Consider the following 21,201-nt stretch of genomic DNA (forward strand, 5'->3'; position numbering starts at 1 on the left):
GCTGACATATTGGAGACCCAGAAAAGCGTTAATATTACAGCTTGAGTACAAAGCATTCTGGAGACAGAATTCCCTCTTCCTTGGGGTACTATCTTTTTCTCTTAAGATCAGCCACTTAAGAGAGGAGGCCCACCAACCTTATGGAGAGTAATCTGCTTTACTCAGAGTCCGCTGACTTTAATGTTAACTATACCTTCACAGCAATATCTAGACCGGAGTTTGACCAAATATCTTGGCACCATAGCATAGCCAGGTTGACACATAAAATTAACCATCACACTTTTTTCCCCCAAGGTGTTCCAAACAAAGATTAGGTGATTAGTGTACATAGTGCAGGGCTGGTACATGGTACTCTGGTTACTCAGTGTTCTTAGCAGCATAGTAATGAGCCTCCTGAAACATCTTGTATTTGTATAGTTATTTCCTTAGGATAAGTCCCTAGAAATGGATCTGCTGCAAATAGTGTTTTCTTGCTTTCTTAAAGAAAGAAAAAATATGTCTTAGAGTCCCCTTTGAGCCTCTTTTATATTCCTCTAGTCCCATTCCCTTCCCCTTTTTTCTTCATCTGTAACCATTATCCCGCCCGTGTTTTTAGACTTTTACTATATTTGACATATCTATAAACAATATATAGTATTTTTGTGGTTTTGAAGTTAACTTAAATGTTAGTTAATATATACTTTTTGCAACTTCTCTTATTTTTTTTGCAACTTCTCATTTTGAGATTTGTTATGTTTGTGCATAAAAATCTAGTTTATTCAATTAACTATGGTTCTAATATCTGAATAAATGTGCTCCATTCTCCTATTGATGGACCTCTAGATCTTTTCTGCCTTCCTCCCCCCTCCCTACTATTAAAAATAGTATATGGGAAAGACTTTCCTGTTGGGTATAAATCTGAAAGTAGAATTGGCAACATTGTTGACCAGTTGGCCCTAAGGATTAAACCTTCAGGTCGGCCCTAGTATCATACCTCTGTGCTCTTGCTTCTGTGTCAGAACTAACCAGTCTGTAGTAGTTTTCTCTAGCAGGCCTGATTTCTTCCAGAGCATCATTGAGTATGAATGAATGAGACACTGTAGGAATAAAGCAAACTATCCTATCCACCTTCAACATACATTTCTTTTTTAAAAGTGTGTTGCACCATAGGATTGTGTCCTGCTGTGTCCTAGAGGCATGGTTTGTGCAGTTTGACCAAACGACAGCAGATTCTCCAAGAAAAAAACATACCCCGCAGTCAAAGCTTTCTAAGAAGATGTCATAGAGATTATAGTGTGAATAATTTTTTAAGATTTCTCTCTATACCATTTCATGCTCCAGGATTTTACCTTAGAACTTAAACTTTAGAGCAAATGACACATTTACCAATAATTTTATTTGCATAATCTAAAATATAAGCTATACTTTCTTAAGTATGAAAGGGTGAAATAAATATAAATATTAATTAGGAATACCCAAACTCCTAAGGCTTAAGGTGAGACTTTCTTTAGTCTTTTACACAAATGCACATGTGCCCTCTCAGGAGAGAGGCCTTTCCACTGTCCCTCAGATCCAGAGACGTAGATTGTACAAGTCTGAAGCAGGCTGCTCAGACCAGTCTGGCTATACACAGATTTCATGCTGAATTTTGGGCCTATGTCTGGTTTGGTACAGAATGGCTTCATTTAGGTTTTCAAATTGGGCTCTTAGGACCTCTCTAGATGTTTTCTGATCATGCAGAGGCTTCTGGCATCCCCAGTACTTTGGTTGTATTAGGATATACTTGCTTGTTTGGTTCAAGTTTCTGAAAATATTCAGAAAAAAATGTTTCCTCACTCCAATCTGTGATAAGTAATATTCACTTGTTCCTATATAAATAGGTCAGGTTGTCAGCCCACAAAGTGGCAGTGGTGGCACAGATCTGACAGGTGACAAAGCAGGGCCGTCTGCACAGGAGCCTGGCAGCCAGCCGCCCCTGAAGTCCATGCTTGTCATCAGTGGCGGAGAGGGCTACATTGACTTCCGAATGGGTAAGTCCGTGGTTCCGGGAGCTCGGATTCCACTGGGTTCTGTGACTTGGGTTTTCAGAGTAAACCACAAACCACTCGATAAATTATTTCTAGGAGCTTTTCTTTGAATTCTTTACTTGGAAAAGCACTTCCTATATCTTTCCTTCCATCCACCCTTCCTTCTTTCCTTTTTGTATTTCTTTTTATACTAAAGTGTATTTGTTTTGAACTACCTAATTATATTTCAATTCAGAAATTGGATTGTGTCTTTTTTTTTTTATACACTGAGTGGTCATATTATTATGATCTCTGAACGCATAATAATCTGGCCACTCAGTGTATATCCTATATAATAAAAGCCTAATATGCAAATTGTCCCCTTGACCAGGAGTTTGACCAGCAGGCAGGCCGGCCAACCGCCCATGTCCCCTCCCCCTGGCCAGGCTGGCTGCACCCCACCCATGCACGAGTTCATGCACCAGGCCTCTAATATAAATATACACACACACACACACACACACACACTCTGAGCGGCCAGATTATTATGCGTTCAGAGATCATAATAATCTGGCCACTCAGTGTATAGCTATTTATTTCAGAGAGGAAGGGAAAGAGAAAGAGAGATAGAAACATCAATGATGAGAGAGAATCATTGATTGACTGCCTCCTGCACGCCCCCCACTGGGGATCAAGCCCGCAACCCAGGCATGTGCCCTTGACCAGAATCAAAACCGGGACCCTGAGAAACCAAGATGGCGGCATAGGTGAAACACCTAACCTGCAGCCGGGCACAACAATTTCAAAGGCACAACTAGAGGTCAGAACGGACATCGTCCAGAACCACAGGAGAGCTGGCGGACTGAAATGCCCACAGCTGGGGGGAAGGAGAAGGCCACGGGGACAATCGGGGGAGCCGTAAAAGCCTGAGGTATGGAGAAACTGGCGGAGACACGAGCACGCGCGCCTGCGGGGAGGATGGAGCCGGAGAGGAAGGGGCGGCTGACGGCCTGGCCGGCGTTCACTGGCAGGAAGGAGATAAAGGCTCCGGAGTGCGCTAAGCGCCGGCTCCGACTGCACTGAGCGCCAGTTCCGGGCGAAACCCTGGGAAGCCAGGCGCAGGCTGGGGGAATGAATCTGGGCTGTGGGGCGCAGGCACAGAGGAGCGGGGAAAGGCAGAGCTCCAGAGGCGCGCACGGGAAGGGCCGCAAAGGACGGACTGTTGCCTGCGCCACTGAACTGCCCTAGCGGGAAGGAGACATAAGCTCAGGACCGTGCTGAACCCCAGTTCCGACTGCACTGAACCCCAGTTCCGGGCGAAACCCTGGGAAGCCAGGCGCACGCTGGGGGAATGAATTTGGGCTGTGGTGGCGGAGGCACAGAGAAGCGGCGGCTCCAGACGCGCGCACTGGAAGGTGCGCAGAGGACGGACTTTTGCCTGCGCCACTGGGTGGCCCTGCTGGGAAGGAGACAGGGACGCCAGACTGCGCTGAGACCCAGTTCCAACTACACTGAAACCCAGTTCCAGGCGAGAATCTGGGAGTCCAGATTCATTAGGGGAGGGACTGGACTGTTTGGCAGTGGGCGAAACTCCAGGGCGCGTTTCTCTCAGAGGTGTTTGCAAGGATTACAGAGGGACACAGACACAGGAGCCTCATAGGGCGGGGCTGACAGGAAGCCAAGGTTGTAGGCTCCACCCTGTAGCTCCGCCCCAGCCAAGCTGAGCAGAAGCTTTTTCCTGCTGAGTGCCTCAGGTAGTGGCTGACCCACACTACATTGGAGACCCAGAAACGAGGGCATCTAGTGGTTGGTGGGAGATGACACCAGATTTCAATCACTTGCATAAGGGAGGCATTCTAGAGGCAGACTCAGTGAGCGCCAAGGCATTGCTGCATCAAGACCCGGCCCACAAACATGTCTCCTGCACAGCAACTCTTCCTATATAGACAAAGAGGGTCCTCACGGCCAATTGGCCTGGAGGACAATTCCTCCCAGTGACACCAACAACAATCAAGACTTAACTGTACAAAGGACCAAGATGGAGACATAGGGTGGCAGCCTGATCGTTGCCTACCACAACAATATTGAGACTACGATGGGAGAGCAGAGCAGACACCAGCCAGAAAGACCGGGGGGCTGGCTGAGCAGATGCTCTACAACTAGAATAAAAGAGAGGGGTATGCAGGATGATGCTGATGCCGGTGACCCAAAGTCCACACTTTAAGAACTATGGCTCAGGCGACACAATGGTGGCCTGGAACGTGCTCGGCGCAGTTCCCCCGGCGGTCTCCGGCTGAGAGGACGGCTCCACTCGCTGCCGAGCACGGACAGACGAGCCCCTGGGAGACATGGGGTGGGAGACTCCGTGCTTGCTGACCTCCGAGTCCTTCAAGAATCTCAATGCCCCGAAGTGGCCAGGTGCGCACGCTCAGCGACTGGCCACCGTTGCAGACCCAAGGGCCGACGCAGCGACATCAGACCAGCCCACCGCCGCGCACCGGGCACACCGGAGCCTCGCCGAGCCCGCCGCCCAACGAGTTCTGCGGCAGCCGCCCTGGAGCTCTGAGAAAATGACCGAAGGAATTGCTGAGAGGGAATTGACCAACAGGAATTGGGATCAAGAAGACGAAACCCCGCTGAGACCCGAGTCCAGGCGAGCCTGCGAGCCTCTGGGCTCAGATGTGGTCACACGCCTCTGGGTCTAGGTGAGGCCTCACGCCCCTGGGTTTGGGTGAGGCCACGCGCCCCTGGGTCCAGGTGAAGCTGGACTCCGGGTTCGGGTGAGGCCATGTGCCCCTGGGTCCGGGCGAATCTGAACCCTGGGTCCGGGTGAGGCCGTGGGCCCCTGGATCCGGGTAAGGCTGGGTCCCGAGTACGGGTGAGGCCGTGAGCCCCTGGATCCGGGTGAGACCACGCGACCAGGGGTCTGAGAGAGGTAACGCGCCCCTGGGTCCGGGTGGCTTCGTGCACCTAGGTCCAGGTGAGGCCACGTGTCCCTGGGTCTGAGAGAGGCCACGCACCCCTAGGTCCGGGCGAGACCATGTGTCCCTGGATCCGGGTGGGGCCTCGTGCACCTAGGCCCGGGTGGGGCCGCGTGCCCCTGGGTCTGGGGGAGGCCAGGCGTCCCTGGGTCCGGGTGAGACCGTGTGTCCCTGGATCCGGGTGAGGCCTCGTGCACCTAGGCCCGGGTGAGGCCACGTGCCCCTGGGTCTGGGGGAGGCCAGGCGTCCCTGGGTCCGGGTGAGACCATGTGTCCCTGGATCCGGGTGAGGCCGCGTGCACCTAGACCCGGGTGAGCCCAAGTGGCCCTGGGTCTGGGAGAGGACAAGCGTCCCTGGGTCCGGGTGCGACCATGTGTCCCTGGAGCCGGATGAGGCCTCGTGCACCTAGGCCCGGGTGAGGCCACGTGCCCCTGGGTCTGGGAGAGGCCAAGCGTCCCTGGGTCCGGGTGAGACCATGTGTCCCTGGATCCGGGTGAGGCCTCGTGCACCTAGGCCCGGGTGAGCCCAAGTGGCCCTGGGTCTGGAAGAGGCCAAGCGTCCCTGGATCCGGGTGAGACCATGTGTCCCTGGATCCGGGTGAGGCCTCGTGCACCTAGGCCCGGGTGAGCCCAAGTGGCCCTGGGTCTGGGAGAGGCCAAGCGTCCCTGGGTCCGGGTGAGACCATGTGTCCCTGGATCCGGGTGAGGCCTCGTGCACCTAGGCCCGGGTGAGCCCAAGTGGCCCTGGGTCTGGGAGAGGCCAAGCGTCCCTGGGTCCGGGTGAGACCATGTGTCCCTGGATCCGGGTGAGGCCTCGTGCACCTAGGCCCGGGTGAGGCCACGTGCCCCTGGGTCTGGGGGAGGCCAAGCGTCCCTGGGTCCGGGTGAGACCATGCGTCCCTGGATCCGGATGAGGCCTCGTGCACCTAGGCCCGGGTGAGCCCAAGTGGCCCTGGGTTTGGGAGAGGCCAAGCGTCCCTGGGTCCGGGTGAGACCATGTGTCCCTGGATCCGGGTGAGGCCTCGTACACGTAGGCCCGGGTGAGTCCAAGTGGCCCTGGGTCTGGGAGAGGCCAAGCGTCCCTGGGTTTGGGTGCGACCATGTGTCCCTGGATCCGGATGAGGCCTCGTGCACCTAGGCCCGGGTGAGCCCAAGTGGCCCTGGGTCTGGGAGAGGCTAAGCGTCCCTGGGTCCGGGTGAGACCATGCGTCCCTGGATCCGGATGAGGCCTCGTGCACCTAGGCCCGGGTGAGCCCAAGTGGCCCTGGGTCTGGGAGAGGCCAAGCGTCCCTGGGTCCGGGAGAGACCATGTGTCCCTGGAACCAGGTGAGGCCTTGTGCAACTAAGCCCGGGTGAGGCCACGTGCCCCTGGGTCTGGGAGAGGCCAAGCGTCCCTGGGTACGGGTGAAGCCAGATCCAGGGTCCTGGTGAGGCCGTGCGCCCCTGGATCCATCCGGGTGAGGCTGGGTCCCAGGCCCGGGTGAGACCACGCGCCCCTAGGGTATGGGTGAGGCCACGTGCCCCTTAGTCCGGGTGACGCCGTGCCCCTGGGTTCGGCCGAGACCAAACCAGAGGGAGTCGGACCTCCATTACCACCATTTGTCCACCATCCAGAGCTGAGGGGTCAGTGCTGACATGTACACATAAGGAACTACTGGACATTGAAATTGGGTCTCAAAAGAACTGTTGGTCCAGGGGGAAGCTCGCTACAGATTGATTCATTTGCCTGTCAGCATAACTATTATTGCTCGTCTCACATTCAGTTCTTATTAGTATATATCTAGTGACATATGATCTCGCTCATCTAGGGGAAATGATGAACAACATAGACTGAGGAACAAGAACAGAACCAGAAGCAAGGAGGCATCGATCGGACTATCGGGCCTCAGAGGGAGGATAGGGGAGGGTAGGGGGAGGGTGGGGGGAGGGGGAGAGTTCAACCAAAGGACCTGTATGCATGCATATAAGCCTATCCAACGGTTAAGTTCAACAGGGGATTGGGGCATGCGTGGGGAGAGGGGTGGGATGGGAATGGGGGGATGAGGACAAATATGTGACACCTTAATCAATAAAGAAATTAAAAAAAAAAAACAAAAAAAACAAATCAACAAACGACAAGTGCTGGCGAGGATGCGGAGAAAAAGGAACCCTCGTGCACTGCTGGTGGGAATGCAGACTGGTGCAGCCACTGTGGAGAACAGTATGGAGTTTCCTCAAAAAACTGAAAATGGAACTCCCATTTGACCCAGTAATCCCACTCCTGGGAATATATCCGAAGAAACTAGAAACACCAATCAGAAAGGATATATGCACCACTATGTTCATAGCAGCACAATTTACAATAGCTAAGATTTGGAAACAGCCTAGGTGCCCATCAGCAGATGACTGGATCGGAAAACTGTGGTACATCTACACAATGGAATGCTATGCTGCCATAAAAAAGAAGGAATTCTCATCATTTGCAGCAACCTGGATGGAATTGGAGAACATTATGCTAAGTGAAATAAGCCAGTCAATGAAAGAACAATACCACATGATCTCACTCATTTAGGGATAGTAAAGAACATTATAAAGTGGTGAACAAAAAGATAGATACAGAGACAGTAAAGCATCAAACAGACTTTCAAAGTACAGGGGGAAAGTTTGGGAAAGGTGGGGGAGTTATGAAATCAAACGAAGGACTTGTATGCATGCATATAAGCATAAACAATGGACGCAAAACTCTGGGGGGGGAGGGCATGTGTGGGTGTGGGGTGGGGGGGTAATAGTAAGATATGTACACATATAATACCTCAATAAAAATATTTAAATAATAAAAAAAAAAAAAAACCGGGACCCTTCAGTCTGTAGGTTGACTCTCTATCCACTGAGCCAAACCAGCTAGGGTTGGATTTTGTCTTGAGCCTTTTAAAGTATGCTCCTCTCTACAGTTGGACATTACTTTGAAAAAGCCACAAGGGGTTGGGTAAAGGAAAGCTTGGCCTACAGAGAGAAATGCACGTTTTTAGGGGTCTTTCTTTTCCACTGTTTCTAGTTGGCAGTATTAGTGTTTCCTTTTGCCCGGCTGAAGTTCAGGTGAGACACATTACAGACTTCTAGCAGATCAGTGTCACAGCTTTGCCCCTTGTGTGTAAGTGTAGGGTTCTGAGGGAGAATCTGGCCCACTAGGCTGTGCCAGAATAACCCGCTCAGCAGCAGCAAAACCGCTGGATGTGCGCCGAGAGCAGTGTCTGTTCAGGACTCATTTGTCAACCTCCCTGAGCTACTCCTGGAAACAGCCCTAGTCTGTCTGTGTCTCAGCCGCATTTCTTCATCGCCACCGTGCACTGTCAATTCCTTACCCATCCTAAACTTGAACATCATGGGGAGGAAACCCAGCATATGAGGTGATGAATCTGCCATCTCTAGTGCTGCACGGAGATGATGTCAGTGTCCGTGTGCTGGGGTCGGTTCCCTGTGACCGGACAACTTCACTGTCTGACAGGAAGTGGTTTGGGTTTAGTTTGTGGGGTCTGTCCCCAGCTTTCACATTTATGCTTCTATTAGTCTCAGTTCTTCGTTTGAAATAGACAAATGTAGACTGGCCATTTTGGATAAACACAGAATTGGACAGCTTTGCCTTCTTAGCTCCCATTTCTGTGAACTGCTGTATGCAGACATATTGGGATGAGTCTCCAACATGGTACAGAGAACTCAGGGTTAAGGTGTGGTCTGGAAAGTGAATTACCCTTTTCAGAAGTCAGGCAGGTAAGACTCCGGTTCGTGGCATTGCTCTCACTGTGCTCTCTGCGATGGGAGTCAGACAGGTTGCGTGTGTCCTGTTGATGCACTGACCACGAGCAGCATGTCTGATGGACAGCGGCCTGCACACTCCATGCTCAGCCTAACTTGAGTTTCCTTATCCTCCACCCACCAGGTGATGAAGGTGGAGAATCAGAGCTTCTGGGAGAGGATCTTCCACTTGAACCTTCTGTTGCCAGAGCGGAAAGGAGTCACTTGATAGTGTGGCAAGTGATGTATGGCAGTGAGTGAGCCCGTGGGCCGCAGGTGGAGACGGGCATGCCGTCTCCTCGGCATGGTTCTTCCCTTTCCTCTTTCTTTACTGCTCTCTTTGTGAAAAAAGGTTCACCACATAATGTGTGAGCATTTCCCCCTGTTAACTTTACATTATAAAATCTCTTACTGTAATAATACAGGAACTAGCTGTTTTACTGCACCAGTGTTATAGGCAATTTCAGTATGTTATGAACAAATCAACGAGTGTTTACTTTCTACAAACTGGTGAATTCTAGAAAGCAATCCAGATGTGGTTTATTCTGCCACAGCGAATGTCACTCACTTTATTTGATGGGGTCACTTTTTAGCTGTCACTAATAATGGAATTAATGGAAACACTTGATAAGTGAAACTGTACCATTAAGTACAGTCATAAAGTTTTCCCCCAATGTATTATAAAACTGACACAAATTAATATCGGGTGGATTATCAGGATTTATCTAAATGTCCCAAGAGGGCTACAAGCTAACTGTAAATGACTTAACTTTCACTTTCAAGTCTGAAAAATCTTGTTTATATGATATATAAAAACTTTGTTTTCATCAGATGGGGGGGTTTTATATTAAAGAAATTAAGACTACACTATTTAAATAAATGTTTCCTATTTCTGACTTATTAGAGCTCTAAAGTTTATGAGGCCTGCTTCTCTGAATATGCTAAATTTTTTTTGAGGCTAGTTTCACTCATTTTCATACTAATATGTCTGAAAGTTTATACTTAGAAGGCTTAGAAGATAGGCATCAGCAGTGAGAGGATTTTTAAAAAGGAAATTGTTTTGGATTCTTTGTATCAGAGGATGGTGGCGGTTGGTTGAGTTTTTTTCATGTAAAAAATTTACCTGTTACTAATGGTTCTTGGGCTGCCCTAACCAGTCAATAGGAGTAAAGCTGTATTGGTGACGGAACGTGGCCTAACGGACTGAGAGAGGCACTTGATTAGAAACGTCGTTTCTCTTGTTCTGTATAAAACTACAGAACCGCTTGCACTTGATATTTTGTATGTAAATGACACATTTGAGCTTTTATGCCCTTGCAAGATTAAAATGCCATCGTCACAGAGGAAAACGATGAAGGGCAAGACGACAAACCACGATACCATGGAGTGAACGTTGACACAACATCTTTTCACCCTCGATGCCCATTTAAAAAGCAGAGTCTACCCTGTTTAATATGATTTTTTAAGAACAATTATGCTGCAGTTTTTCCCTCTCAAGCTTCTTGAAAATGTGTGATTTACCATTTTTTACTCATTACTTTAAGCAAAGCTAAATATGAATGTAAGTGCTATTTCTAAAATATAAACCTGTTGGATAACGACCTCTGACCAGGACTATCAAAGAGAAGAAAGCAGACTCAGACTGTCCCAGTTGTCACCAGGGACTGGTTTTCTGAACTGTCATGTAAAGGTGGTTGTAAAAAGTACGCCAGTGTCTTTGCTTCATATACATGATTAGGGTGGGTTGTAAAATACATGACATCAGTGATCTGGAGGAGGCCTTGGGTCCATTTGGTCCCATGTGTCTCTGAGCACATCGTGGACACAGTAAAATTGTGGCTACTGTAGACGACTAGAAGAAAAAACTCTTGGTAAAAACGGTATTAAAAGGATCATGTTCTTGCTTAAGCTACATACTTTTCTTCAGGGCACCGAAACTTAGGCCACCTTTTCCAGGACTCCCCCACCCCACCCCCAACAGGTTTATATTCTTGTAGCGTTCACTTTGGTCAAGGTGGTAACTGGGGGAGAAAATGCTAACAAGTAAGCTTCTTGCAAGCAGCAAAGCAGTTGGTGTGAACTGCCTGTACTTGCATGTCAAGGGCAGAAAAGCTTGAGTACCTGGGGTTGGTCTCCGTGTAAAAAAAAAAGAAAAAGAAAAATTACCCCTGTTGGAAGAAATAAGGGATTCCGAGAATTTCCTCATTTTATTACGCTTCGGTTATAGGTGAGGCTGAACCACGTGACACGGCGGCCATCGCCCCTTGTGATCTGCAAGAATGGCCGTATCATACCCCTCAGCCTGGCACTTCCGTTACTGCAAAGGCAGGCTGAACTCCCTGAGCAAAGGGACGATATTCTCTAGGAACTCAGTTTTGAGAGCATTTTTCTCGAATTCCTGTGGATCTAAAATTTTAAAATAGGAATGAATATCTTAATAGCTGCAGCTTACTGAGAGTGTACAAGGTTTTGAGCACAACAAATGCAGCACATAACTTTTCCAGTGAAGTGCGTTTGCATAGAAGCGGTTAGAATGTCTTCTCTCGGCTGCTGTAGTGTTCCTTTCTTGTGAAGGTCTTCCTGCATTGAGAAGAGACCCTCTGCAATGGCTGCCTTAGAAACATAAAGCAAACAGCTGTCATATAATATTAACTGTACTAAAGAACGCGTGTCTTGCAAATGCTGTGGAATTGAATATTTATTTCCTTGTGAGTATTATGACCGTTACCAAAGGACTCAACCAGCTGTAGGGCTCTTCTTCACTGATCATGTATGTAACATGGGAAGAGCAGAGAGAATTAAATGTGGAAATCATAAATGCTTTTCTAACAGGGTTATGCTGTTTTATAACACAAAATGTCTTTTTCTTTCTCTTTAAAAAATTAAGTTGTTATTATCAATGTCATACATTTCTCAATATTTGAAGATATATTTTAACCATTTTATGTTCTGAATTTGTTTTTTGTCCTAGATATTTTATCCAGAATTTTACTTGCCTCTATCATCTGAAAAAATGGGTTCTAGATTGTCCTACTTTCTGTCTCTTGGAGGCTGAGGCTTCATTTCTATGAGCAAAAAGCTCATTTAGCAATGTAGTATTTCGGTATTTATTTCTATTATGGAATCCCTGGGGTTCGGAATGTAACTTTGTACATGAAATATATATAAATATGTATATGAAACATGTATGAGGTCCGGTGTATTTTGTTTGTTTTTGCCTTTCATAGGAGACTGAACTTGGTTTTTATTTGAAAGTCTGATAATCTTCCCCAATCAAACATGTCGTTTCTGGGGGACTGCCGCCTTTTGGCACTAGCTGGAAGTGAGCCATGGGGAATACACGAAGGACACGCCTGCTGGCTCACGTGTTCACATGAGACGTGAGTAATAGACACTAGGGCTTTCTAGAAATGTGGGTGTGCTGAGTAACACCCCACACGTGATACTATGGCATGCCATTTGCCAGATCACTCAGTAGTAATAAGCAGGTGCAATGAGCGGTGTGCTTATTCGGGGCCCATTGGCCTGGGAGAGACTCTGGAAGGAAGGATGATTATAAAACGAATCACGTGGTAGTGCAGTGTGACTCCCTGTTCCGTGCAGTGGTATTGGGAGTAATCCAGTGTATTTTGTGTACAAGAAATGGGAGTTTCTGACGTGATAGTAAAAGTAGCCCTGATGGGCATGTGAAGAGGGCAGTTCGCTAGACAAAGGCACAGCCATCTATCCAGTGAGGTTGGATGCTCTAGAATATAATTAATAGCCTGGCTCATTCCTGACCTTACCTACCTGCCCCTCAGTCCTCTGGGGCCTGCCGAGTCATTGTTTTGGAGACAGGTGAGTTCTTTTCACCTCATTCTGTCATCATCCTGGTCCAGCCAGTGTCCAGGGAGCAGCTAGGGGAGCATCGCAGGACAGGAAATGCTCACTCTGGTTCTGCTGGTAACAGGACAGCGTGCTGTTCTCACCACTGGAACGGCTGCCTGCATCCCACCTGGGGGCGCAGTTGTCTTTCACACAGATGCTGCCCACGCCCCCCGCTCTTCCTGGTCCACCCCGGGCCTCGTGTCCGTGTAGGCTTGAGAGCCCTGACCGTCACAGAGGCACGGACCATAACGTTCCGCGGTGGCCAACTAGTTAGAAAAGGCTTTGCAGTTCGGGAGCTTTAAATATTTGGTAATGACTGCAGTTCAGTTTTAAAGTCAGTTCCTGTGCAGACACAGTGGAATGGAGGCAAAGAAGGCTGTAGGCCTGTCCCGGCTCTGCCCCTGCAGTGACCTTAGACAGGTCACTAACACAGCATCCCAGAGTCACCCAGAGAGTCACCAGACTCCACCCAGACCTACTTACTGAATCGGATTCTCGCGTGAGTGTCAGAGGGAAGGTGCTGTGTGGCTCAGGTGGAGGGATACTGTTGAACATCTTTGGACCTAGGTTCTCATGAGTTAAAGGTAGGGGGCTCGTCCAGATGATGTAAATAAATCCCAGCTCTAGTCCTCTCTGGCTCTGATTTGCCTCGGGTGTTGTGTGCATAGTTGCCACCCACACCTGCTTGCAGATCCAGGTTGCCCAGTCCCCTAGGAGGCCCAGGTATCGGGTGGGTGGGATTTGATGACTTAGAATTTCCAATTTATCAGAACGACTCTGTACAAAGGAGCCAGATGGTTTAGCTCCTTTGTTTTATGACCAAGCAGAACATTGGCTCCCACCCACAGGAAAAAAGAAGTAGTTACGATTTTATTTGAGGCCGCAAAGGAGAGGTGGACCAACCAGCCCAGGTCCCAGGCGGGGTGGGGGTGGGGTGGGGGGGGAGTGGTAGCAACTTCGTTTGAAAGCCACAGTTCTCAACCTGGCCAGGAGAGGGGGGTATGGCCTGAAGCACCCGGAGCTAGTTCCAGAATGAAATCATTTCCTCCTTTCTCTCCTCGAAGGACTATCAGATGTGTATTTGGAAAAAATTACCCAGGTGATTCTGATTCTTGCACTGGGGACTGAAGAGCAGCCCAAATGGATGCACAAACATCCATTTCTCCCGGAGGCGGTCTTCGTTCATTCTCAGCTGTCATTGCCAGCTCACGGTGACCTGCCAGCAGGCTCTCCCCAAGCTCAGCCCAGTGTCCTTTCCTTTTTGATTCATGGATAATTGAAGCTTATGGTACTTTGAACTTACTGCTACATTAAAAGCTTAAAAGAGAATATTTCCTCTCCCATTCATAGAAGAAAGCCATAACCCTTTAGTTGTTATCATGACTAGCTTGCATTTACATAACATCTAATAACTTTTCTCAAAGTATTTACTTCACAGACTCAAAGGTGATTTGCAGAGCTACCCTTTGGAGTGTGTGCCCATCCTCAGGGATCTAGAGGCCTGGTCACAGGAGGGGCCCTGCCCATGGGTAAACAGGTCCAGCTGAGATGAGTCAAGGCCCAAGGCCCTCACTGGGGAGAAGAACCAGTTACTACTAGATCTCGAGTCAGGAGACCTGGTTTGAATCCTGGGTCTACTGTTGTCTAATGTAGTGGCCCTTCACTGCTCTCACTGTGAAAAGAGTAAACCCCTGGCCTGGTTCTTGTGATGGCTCAGTGAGCCAGTGATGTGAGAGCAGCCAGCACGCCGCCTGCCCCTCGTAGGCGCTCAGCAGCAGCAGCAGAGGTTCCCAGGAGCCAGGTGTGTGGGGATGAGTAAGACCCTCAGGGAGACTGGGGAGGAGACACGAGAATGTGAACTGCAATCGGGTGTACGGCTGTCCATGGGAGCAGTGGCTGAACACCTGAGAGTGGGGTGGTATCTGCCTTGGCTGTTGTGTGACGTGGTGAAAACAGAAACTCTTCCATGCTCACTGAACGCAGACAGTTCTCAGTTCCAGTCTGCGTGGGAGCAGAGGTGTCGTGCCCCTCAGACCGTTCAGGGAATACCTTCTCTGTTGCCCCCCCAGCCTGATTTAAGAACAAGGAGTGTCCCGTGGAAATTAGACATAGAAGGGGACCGTATTCATTTTATTCCTGTGCAGGCACAAAGAGGGACGTACTGAAGCATGAAAATATAAGGTCAGCATTTTTAGGTGCCATCAAAACACATTTATTCAGTGTCTGTTGCTCATAATGCTAAATGTATGACAGTCACACTCCTAGTCACTGCTTATAAACAGAACAGACATGCAGAACTAAATAAAATATTAACGTAGATGCACAGCAAGGTGTGGAATGGTAGCAAAGAGGTTATGGGCTTCCTACAAGGTTAAAACACTTGGCATTGCTCTGCCCACGCAGGAGTGCACACCCCATCTGTTAAGATCCATGCAGGGCCGCCCAGGTGCAGACACCCAGAGGGGAGCCGTCTTTCAGAAACGGCTCCTCGGGAGGCTTGTGATAACGGCATCTTATTCACAGTAACAAAGGTTTGTTTCCTCCCCCAGTGAGGCCTCCATTTCTTCTTTTTTTTAAATATATTTTTATTGATTTCAGAGAGGAAGGGAGAGGAAGAGAGAGAAACATCAATGATGAGAGAGAATCACTGATCGGCTGCCTCCTGCAAGCCCCCTACTGGGGACCGAGCCTGCAACCGGGCATGTGTCCTTGATCGGAATTGAACCCAGGACCCTTCAGTCCCCAGGCCAACACTCTATCCACTGAGCCAAACCGGCTGGGGCCTCAATTTCTTTTCTTATTGCCCTTTTTCATCCAGCTTACTTTCCCTTGCCTTCGGCCAGCCCAGCCAAATGACAACTGCTGGAGTGAGCTTTCAGCTGTTTGCATTTTCGCCTTTAGGCTGCTGTGGGAACAGGCCTTTGCAGGCAGCCTGTCTGTTTTGGAGAGCTTACCTGGAGACCTACCTGTAAGTCAGAAACAAGGAGAAACGTTGGGCATGTTCTTCCCCAGAAACGATTCCAGCCTTGACCCCTGGAGGCATCTCAAGCCTTCGTCCTTCCTGGAGGAGCCTGGCTGGGGAGGAGCAGACCTCGGGCGGATGTCTGTAGGCTCCCTGGCCTCTACCCAGCTGGAGTTGATGACACCCTCCTGAGCCCCCCCCCCGCCCCCCCCCATAAGGCTGTTTCTGGGGCCTCCGGGGGACAGTCCTTCCAAAGACCCTATGATAAGAGCCCGAAGTCAGCATTTCAAAAGCCAAGTCTTGATAAAGAAGTAGGTTCTAGTCCCTCCCTGCCACATCACAAGTCCTCTCCCCTGGACGCAGCTTTCCTTATCGGTGGGAGCTGGGCGTGGCTCAGGTGAGCGCCAGGCCTCTTCTAGGGTTGCATTCTAGGGTGGCTCGTTGGCGTGCGTGCAGCTGGGGTTGTATGAACTAGTAACCTCGTGCCCAGCCAGATCCGTAAGGGAGGGGATTCCTGCAGCCTGACCACTTGGTACAAACCGGCTGCTTTGTCTGAAGCCCCAGTTGGCCCCTGAGATATCAGGCGCCCCCTCCTGTGAGTGGAAAGAATATGTCCTAGTGAGGAGATAGGCTGTTGAGTTCCGCCCTGCAGTTCCCTGGGGTGCCCAGCTTTTCCTGCTTGGACCTGGGAAGAAGTCCCAAAGTCTAAAGTCTGCTTTAGGACGGCAGCTGAGGCTCGAGAGCGCTGCTCCCCAGGGCCCCTGTGACATCACTTGGGGTGGGTGGGGGGGGGGGAGAGAAGAGCTGAGAGGTGACACTTCATTAGGGAGATCCGAGGCTTCCCAAGGCCACCCCTCCCCAGAGCAGAAAAGAGGTTGGGGACCAGGAAATGCACGTGTTCGGAAAGCTGCCTTGCTGAGAAGCTGGGCCCGGCTCCCTTTGGAACACAGGTGGTGCTGTGTTGGGTGGTGTGCTGTGCCCGTATTAGCACCCAGTCGGCCAGCCCCTCACGTCTCCCCTTCGTTCTCACTGGGCCATCACCCCAGCAAAGGCCAAGCCAGATCAGCGGGTGCCCCGGGACCTGACTGCACGGGTGAACTAGTTCACTCGACTAACAAGCACGCTGAGGCCCAGAGCGGCTGCTCAACAGCTGCGGTTGGACTAGAACTCGTGCCTCTTGGTTGTGCTCGTTCTACTAGGCCACCCCCCCAGGTTCTTGTCGCCCCGAGTTCTCCTTTCATTCCCCAGGAGCAGGGAAAACAGCTCTTCAGCCTCCCCGCCAAGCAGCTGTAGCCCAGGGGCCCAAAAGGAAGGCAGGTGGTCAGAGCCGGGGCCTCGGCTGAGGTGAGGGGCTGGTGGGGGGAGGGAGCCATCAGCCAGGGGATTACAGTAAAGGAGGGGGTTTCTGCGCACCCACCTCTGAACAAGGCGAAGGGAAATGTCACGGAATCGGCTTAGTGAGCTGCTTCAATAGAAACTTCACCCAAGGCCGATAATAAATGAGTTACATAACTCAGCAGGTCACAGCTCTAACTAAGCCCTTTATAGGCCATCAATCCACATTTATTTCCTGGATTTTATAACTGCTGCTGGAAAGGAAAAAAGGAGGGGGTGAGGATTAGAGGGAGCGAAGCGATGTGACTGGAATAAATCGGTCCACCCCAGTCTCCTGGCCCACACGCCCCGCCACAGCTTATCCTGGGGGGCTGCCGAGTTCCAGCGGGCCGGAGGCTCGGACGCGCCCCAAGCTGCTCCGAGCCGCCTCCGGCCTTGGGCTGCTTTCTGGCTGGCCCTCAGTTTTCTGTTCTGTAAAATGACAGGTTGGACACAAGAGTTCTAGGGTCCCCTTCCACTAAACATTAGGAGCAAACGCGTGGGGATGACGGCTTGTTGCCTCACCCCCCACCAGAGTTAGTTGGGGGAGGGGGAGGGAGAGGGGAGAGTGAGATGCTCGCACATTAATGGGGGCAGTGAGGGTCCAGAGGAGAGAGAGAAGGCTGGCCAACTTGCGGGGAGCGGGGTTGTTGAGGCCAACCTGGGTAGGCAGGGAGCCTGAAGGAGCACAGGGTAAGGGACCCTTGCCACCTTCCCCAGCCTCCAGGTGCTGAGGCCCAGAGGTGGCCCTGTGTCAGGACACGGCACATGCACACACGCACACACACAGCCCTGGAGAGGAGGGCGGCTCACAGCATTTGCCATCCTCAGGCACTGAGAGGGCTCAGGGCTGCTCCCAGGCCCTGACGTGGGTATAAACATCTCAACCTCCAGCTGACAGGCCCTCACCCCTTGGGGCCAGGGAGACTCCCACCACCCACACACCACTCAGAGCTTCCTCCTTACCCAGCCTCCGTGCAAAAGCCCAGCCCAGGTCCCACCAGCGGGGAGTGCCGTGCAGAGCTGGTGGGGGAAGGAAGGGCCTGGAAGAGAAGCTTGGTGGGGGAGGGACAGCGAGGTGTGGCATCGGAAAAGGACAGGGCAGCTGGGTGGGAGATGGGAGGAACCTTGGGTGAGCGGCGGTGGGGCTGCCTGGCCCCCTCCTCAGGGGCCTGGGCCCAGAACTTTGATGATGGGTCAGGCCTTCGGTGCACAAGATAATTTTGCATGTTGAGATTCTGCTTCAGTTTAACACTTGGAAATGTTTTTTAAAAACATATTTTCATTTCAGATAGGAAAGGAGAGGGACAGAAAGATAGAAACATCAATGATGAGAGAGAGTCATTGATTGGCTGCCTCCTGCATGCCCCCCACTGGGGATCAAGCCCGTAACCTGGGCACGTGCCCTGACGGGGAATCGAACGGTGACCTCCTGGTTCATAGGTCGATGTTCAACCACTGAGCCATGCCGGCCGGGCAACACTTGGAAATACTTTTTCTGCTGCGAAACGTAATATGAATTCAGCAACGCTGAACCTAATGAACAAAAGCATTAGCTAAATCTTTGTCCAAAATAGTTCTATGATGCTCAGAAGAGAATTTTGATGCCTTGAGAATAAATAAAAGAACAGAGAGAATTTCAAAAGGTGGACCGGAAGTCATGTGGGGTCATGTGGAAATCACACGGAGTCTATAGCTCAATGAATTTTTTCAGCGTGAATATACCCTCGTAGCCAACATGAAGTCTCTCGATCTTGTGTTTTTGTGTTTTTTTTTCTGCCCCAAATACAAATTTCACTAAATAGCACTGAAGGGTAATTTGTCTTTAGTCTCTTAAAGGGGCAGCCAAAAAGGAAGTCCCGCCATGCATCATTCAGTAAAGACCTCTCCTTATAGAAGCTTCTCTCCACCCACATCTCTCTCCCTTCTTCCCTTCCATTCGCTCCTTTCAAAAATATTTATTGTACAACTACCAGATTAGGCGCTGGGTCAACAATGATAAGATACACTGCTCTTGATCCTTAAGGCAGCTGCAGGGCAGGGGTTCCCCGCTGGGCAGATGGCTCAGACCAGGGTCCTGCTTTGGTGGCAGGAGTGGGTCACGTGGGAGTCACGTGGTGGAATGTATTTATTGGAAATACTTAGAGTTGATGTTTTACCTCTCTAAACTACCTACTCTGAGATCTAATGGTAGGTAAACCTCAAATTCTATGCTGCCTCTATTTAACCTGTTTATTATTTGGGGATATATATATACTTTATAACATTTAGATGTACTTATCTCAGTAAACATATGCCAAATATATTTTTTAAAACAGGTACCACTCTGATGATAATTGCAGAAGTTAGGTGTCCTTAAAGGAACACCACAAATTGTGTGTTTGCACAGGCACACATATTCTATTCAGCCCATGACTTTGCTATATAAGGAGGGTATTCCTGGACTTTTACATGCTTACTCCACTACCGTTGTTCCTAATTCCTATACCCGGAGAGCCCCCACAAGACCAAGAAGCGAAACCCAGCAAGGATTTCTCTCCGAATGACAATGTGGCCGAATGATTTCAGGCTGGGACACACTTTTTTCAGATTATAAAGTGAGAACTTCTGCGTTCTACTACTAATGCCATCAAGGACCTGGAGCAGTAACTCTGCCTTTCTTCACGCCCACATCTCCCCTTTCCCAAACGTACAAGGCGGTTAGGCATTTCAAATACTTTGTTTCTGTAAAACCAACGTGCAAAGCACAGCACCCGCCCCAAAGCGGCTAACGAACATCTGTCAAAGGTGGGATTGAATGAAAGCACCGTAGCTGTGCTAGGTCTCCCGACTTCCCTGCCACAGGCCCCGGGGAAGTGCTGGGTGAGTCCCTGGGAAAGGTAAATAAACATAAGCAGTTTCGTTTATGAAGGCGAAGATGACACACGTGAGCAGGTCTAGCCCTCGTGTGAGACTTTGAAAGTTGGTGGGATCAGGCCTTGGGGGGTGGGGAGAGGGGTTCGGGAAGGCCTGCAGCTCCCAGCATCCCCGGAGGGAGAGGGGTCGGGGCCGGGAGGCGGGGAGGTGCGCCGTGAGCGTGCTCAGCCCCACGCTATAGGGGAAAAGGTAAAGATCAGGAAGAAACTTGCAATCCAGACAAAATGTTTCCCCCTGGAGCAGGCTCAGACCAGGCCCTCGCGGAAGGAGGCAGCTGCTACCTGGAGACTCAGAACAGTTCCTTTTATTTTTATGATTTTGCATTAAAATTTTTTTCAATCACCGTTTACATCGATATTTTGCATTAGTTTCAGGTGTGTAGCCTAGTGGTTAGACATTTATGTAACTTACGAAGTGATGCCTCCAGTAAGCCCCGTACCCGTCTGACGCCACCCACAGGGATTGTTACTGGCTGTTCTTACATCCCCTGGCTGCTCTGTAACCACCCATTTGTAATCCTTAGTCTTCACCTTTTCACCAGCCACCCGACCCCTCCCACCTGGCAGCCGTCAGTCTGTCCTCCTATCTCCGAGTCTGCACAGACCCTCTTATTAGGTCCTTGGATTGTACTCAGCCAGGCCTTGGAGTCCCTGGTCCTCTCCCCTCCCCTCTGCTCGCCCCCCCCCCCCCCCCCCCCCCCGCGCCGGCTGCTTCCTTCCAGAAACAGCTGCATGTCTGGGCTTGTCCGCGGGTCAGCTGGGTGTCCAGGAGCCCCACCCTCACCCCAGCCTGACCATTGCTGACGTTTGGGAGGTTCTCGTGTCCCCCCATTAAACAGGTGCCTGAGGCGGAGAACCAGAGGGGGAGGGTGGTGTAATCCCCCCGGCAGCTCCGGACGGGGTCTGAGGGCCCCATCTCAGTCCATTGGCCTGATCTTCCCCCTCCCACCATAACCCAGTAACCTGTGGTTATCCCGGAGCTGGGTAAGCCAGCAAAGCGGAGCTCAGGGCCTGGGTGTGGGGCCTCTGATCTGGGTACACCAGCCCCCGTCCCTGGGGAGAAGGCGCTGACTCATTGGGGGCCGGTGTTTTAGAGGAGACACTGAGCCCGCAGATGCTGAGGCTGAGCACCAGGTGCCGGAGCTGAGGGGCAGGGAGGCTGGTGGGTTCAGAGGTCATCTCGGCCGTCCCCGCCTCTCTGCTGCTAGACAAGCCCTCCTGCCTGCGGGGGACCCTGAGTCTGTCTCCAGCCCTCTCCCCTTTCTCAGATGCAGTGAAGGGGGGCCCAGTTTCCCACAGATGCACCTCCCAGGAGGGTGGGCTTCTCCTCCAGGGCTGCCTCCAGTC

The 21,201-nt window shown here is 50.7% G+C and overlaps 2 protein-coding genes across 4 annotated transcripts in view; one reads left to right on the forward strand and one right to left on the reverse strand.

Moving 5' to 3' along the window:
• Positions 1-11,922, forward strand: part of SPAG9 (sperm associated antigen 9) — a 109,464-nt gene extending 97,542 nt beyond the window's left edge. For all 3 annotated transcript variants that reach the window (XM_054709873.1, XM_054709874.1, XM_054709875.1), the window contains 2 exons: positions 1,860-2,009; positions 8,882-11,922. In XM_054709873.1, coding sequence (XP_054565848.1) covers positions 1,860-2,009; positions 8,882-8,997 — 266 coding nt within the window. In that variant the 3' untranslated portion in view covers positions 8,998-11,922. The remainder of the gene's footprint in view (positions 1-1,859; positions 2,010-8,881) is intronic.
• Positions 1-21,201, reverse strand: part of LUC7L3 (LUC7 like 3 pre-mRNA splicing factor) — a 263,776-nt gene that overhangs the window by 98,341 nt on the left and 144,234 nt on the right. The window lies entirely within an intron of this gene.

This window comes from Eptesicus fuscus, chromosome 20 (genome assembly GCF_027574615.1).
Source record: "Eptesicus fuscus isolate TK198812 chromosome 20, DD_ASM_mEF_20220401, whole genome shotgun sequence".
Classification (NCBI taxonomy): Eukaryota; Metazoa; Chordata; class Mammalia; order Chiroptera; family Vespertilionidae; genus Eptesicus; species Eptesicus fuscus.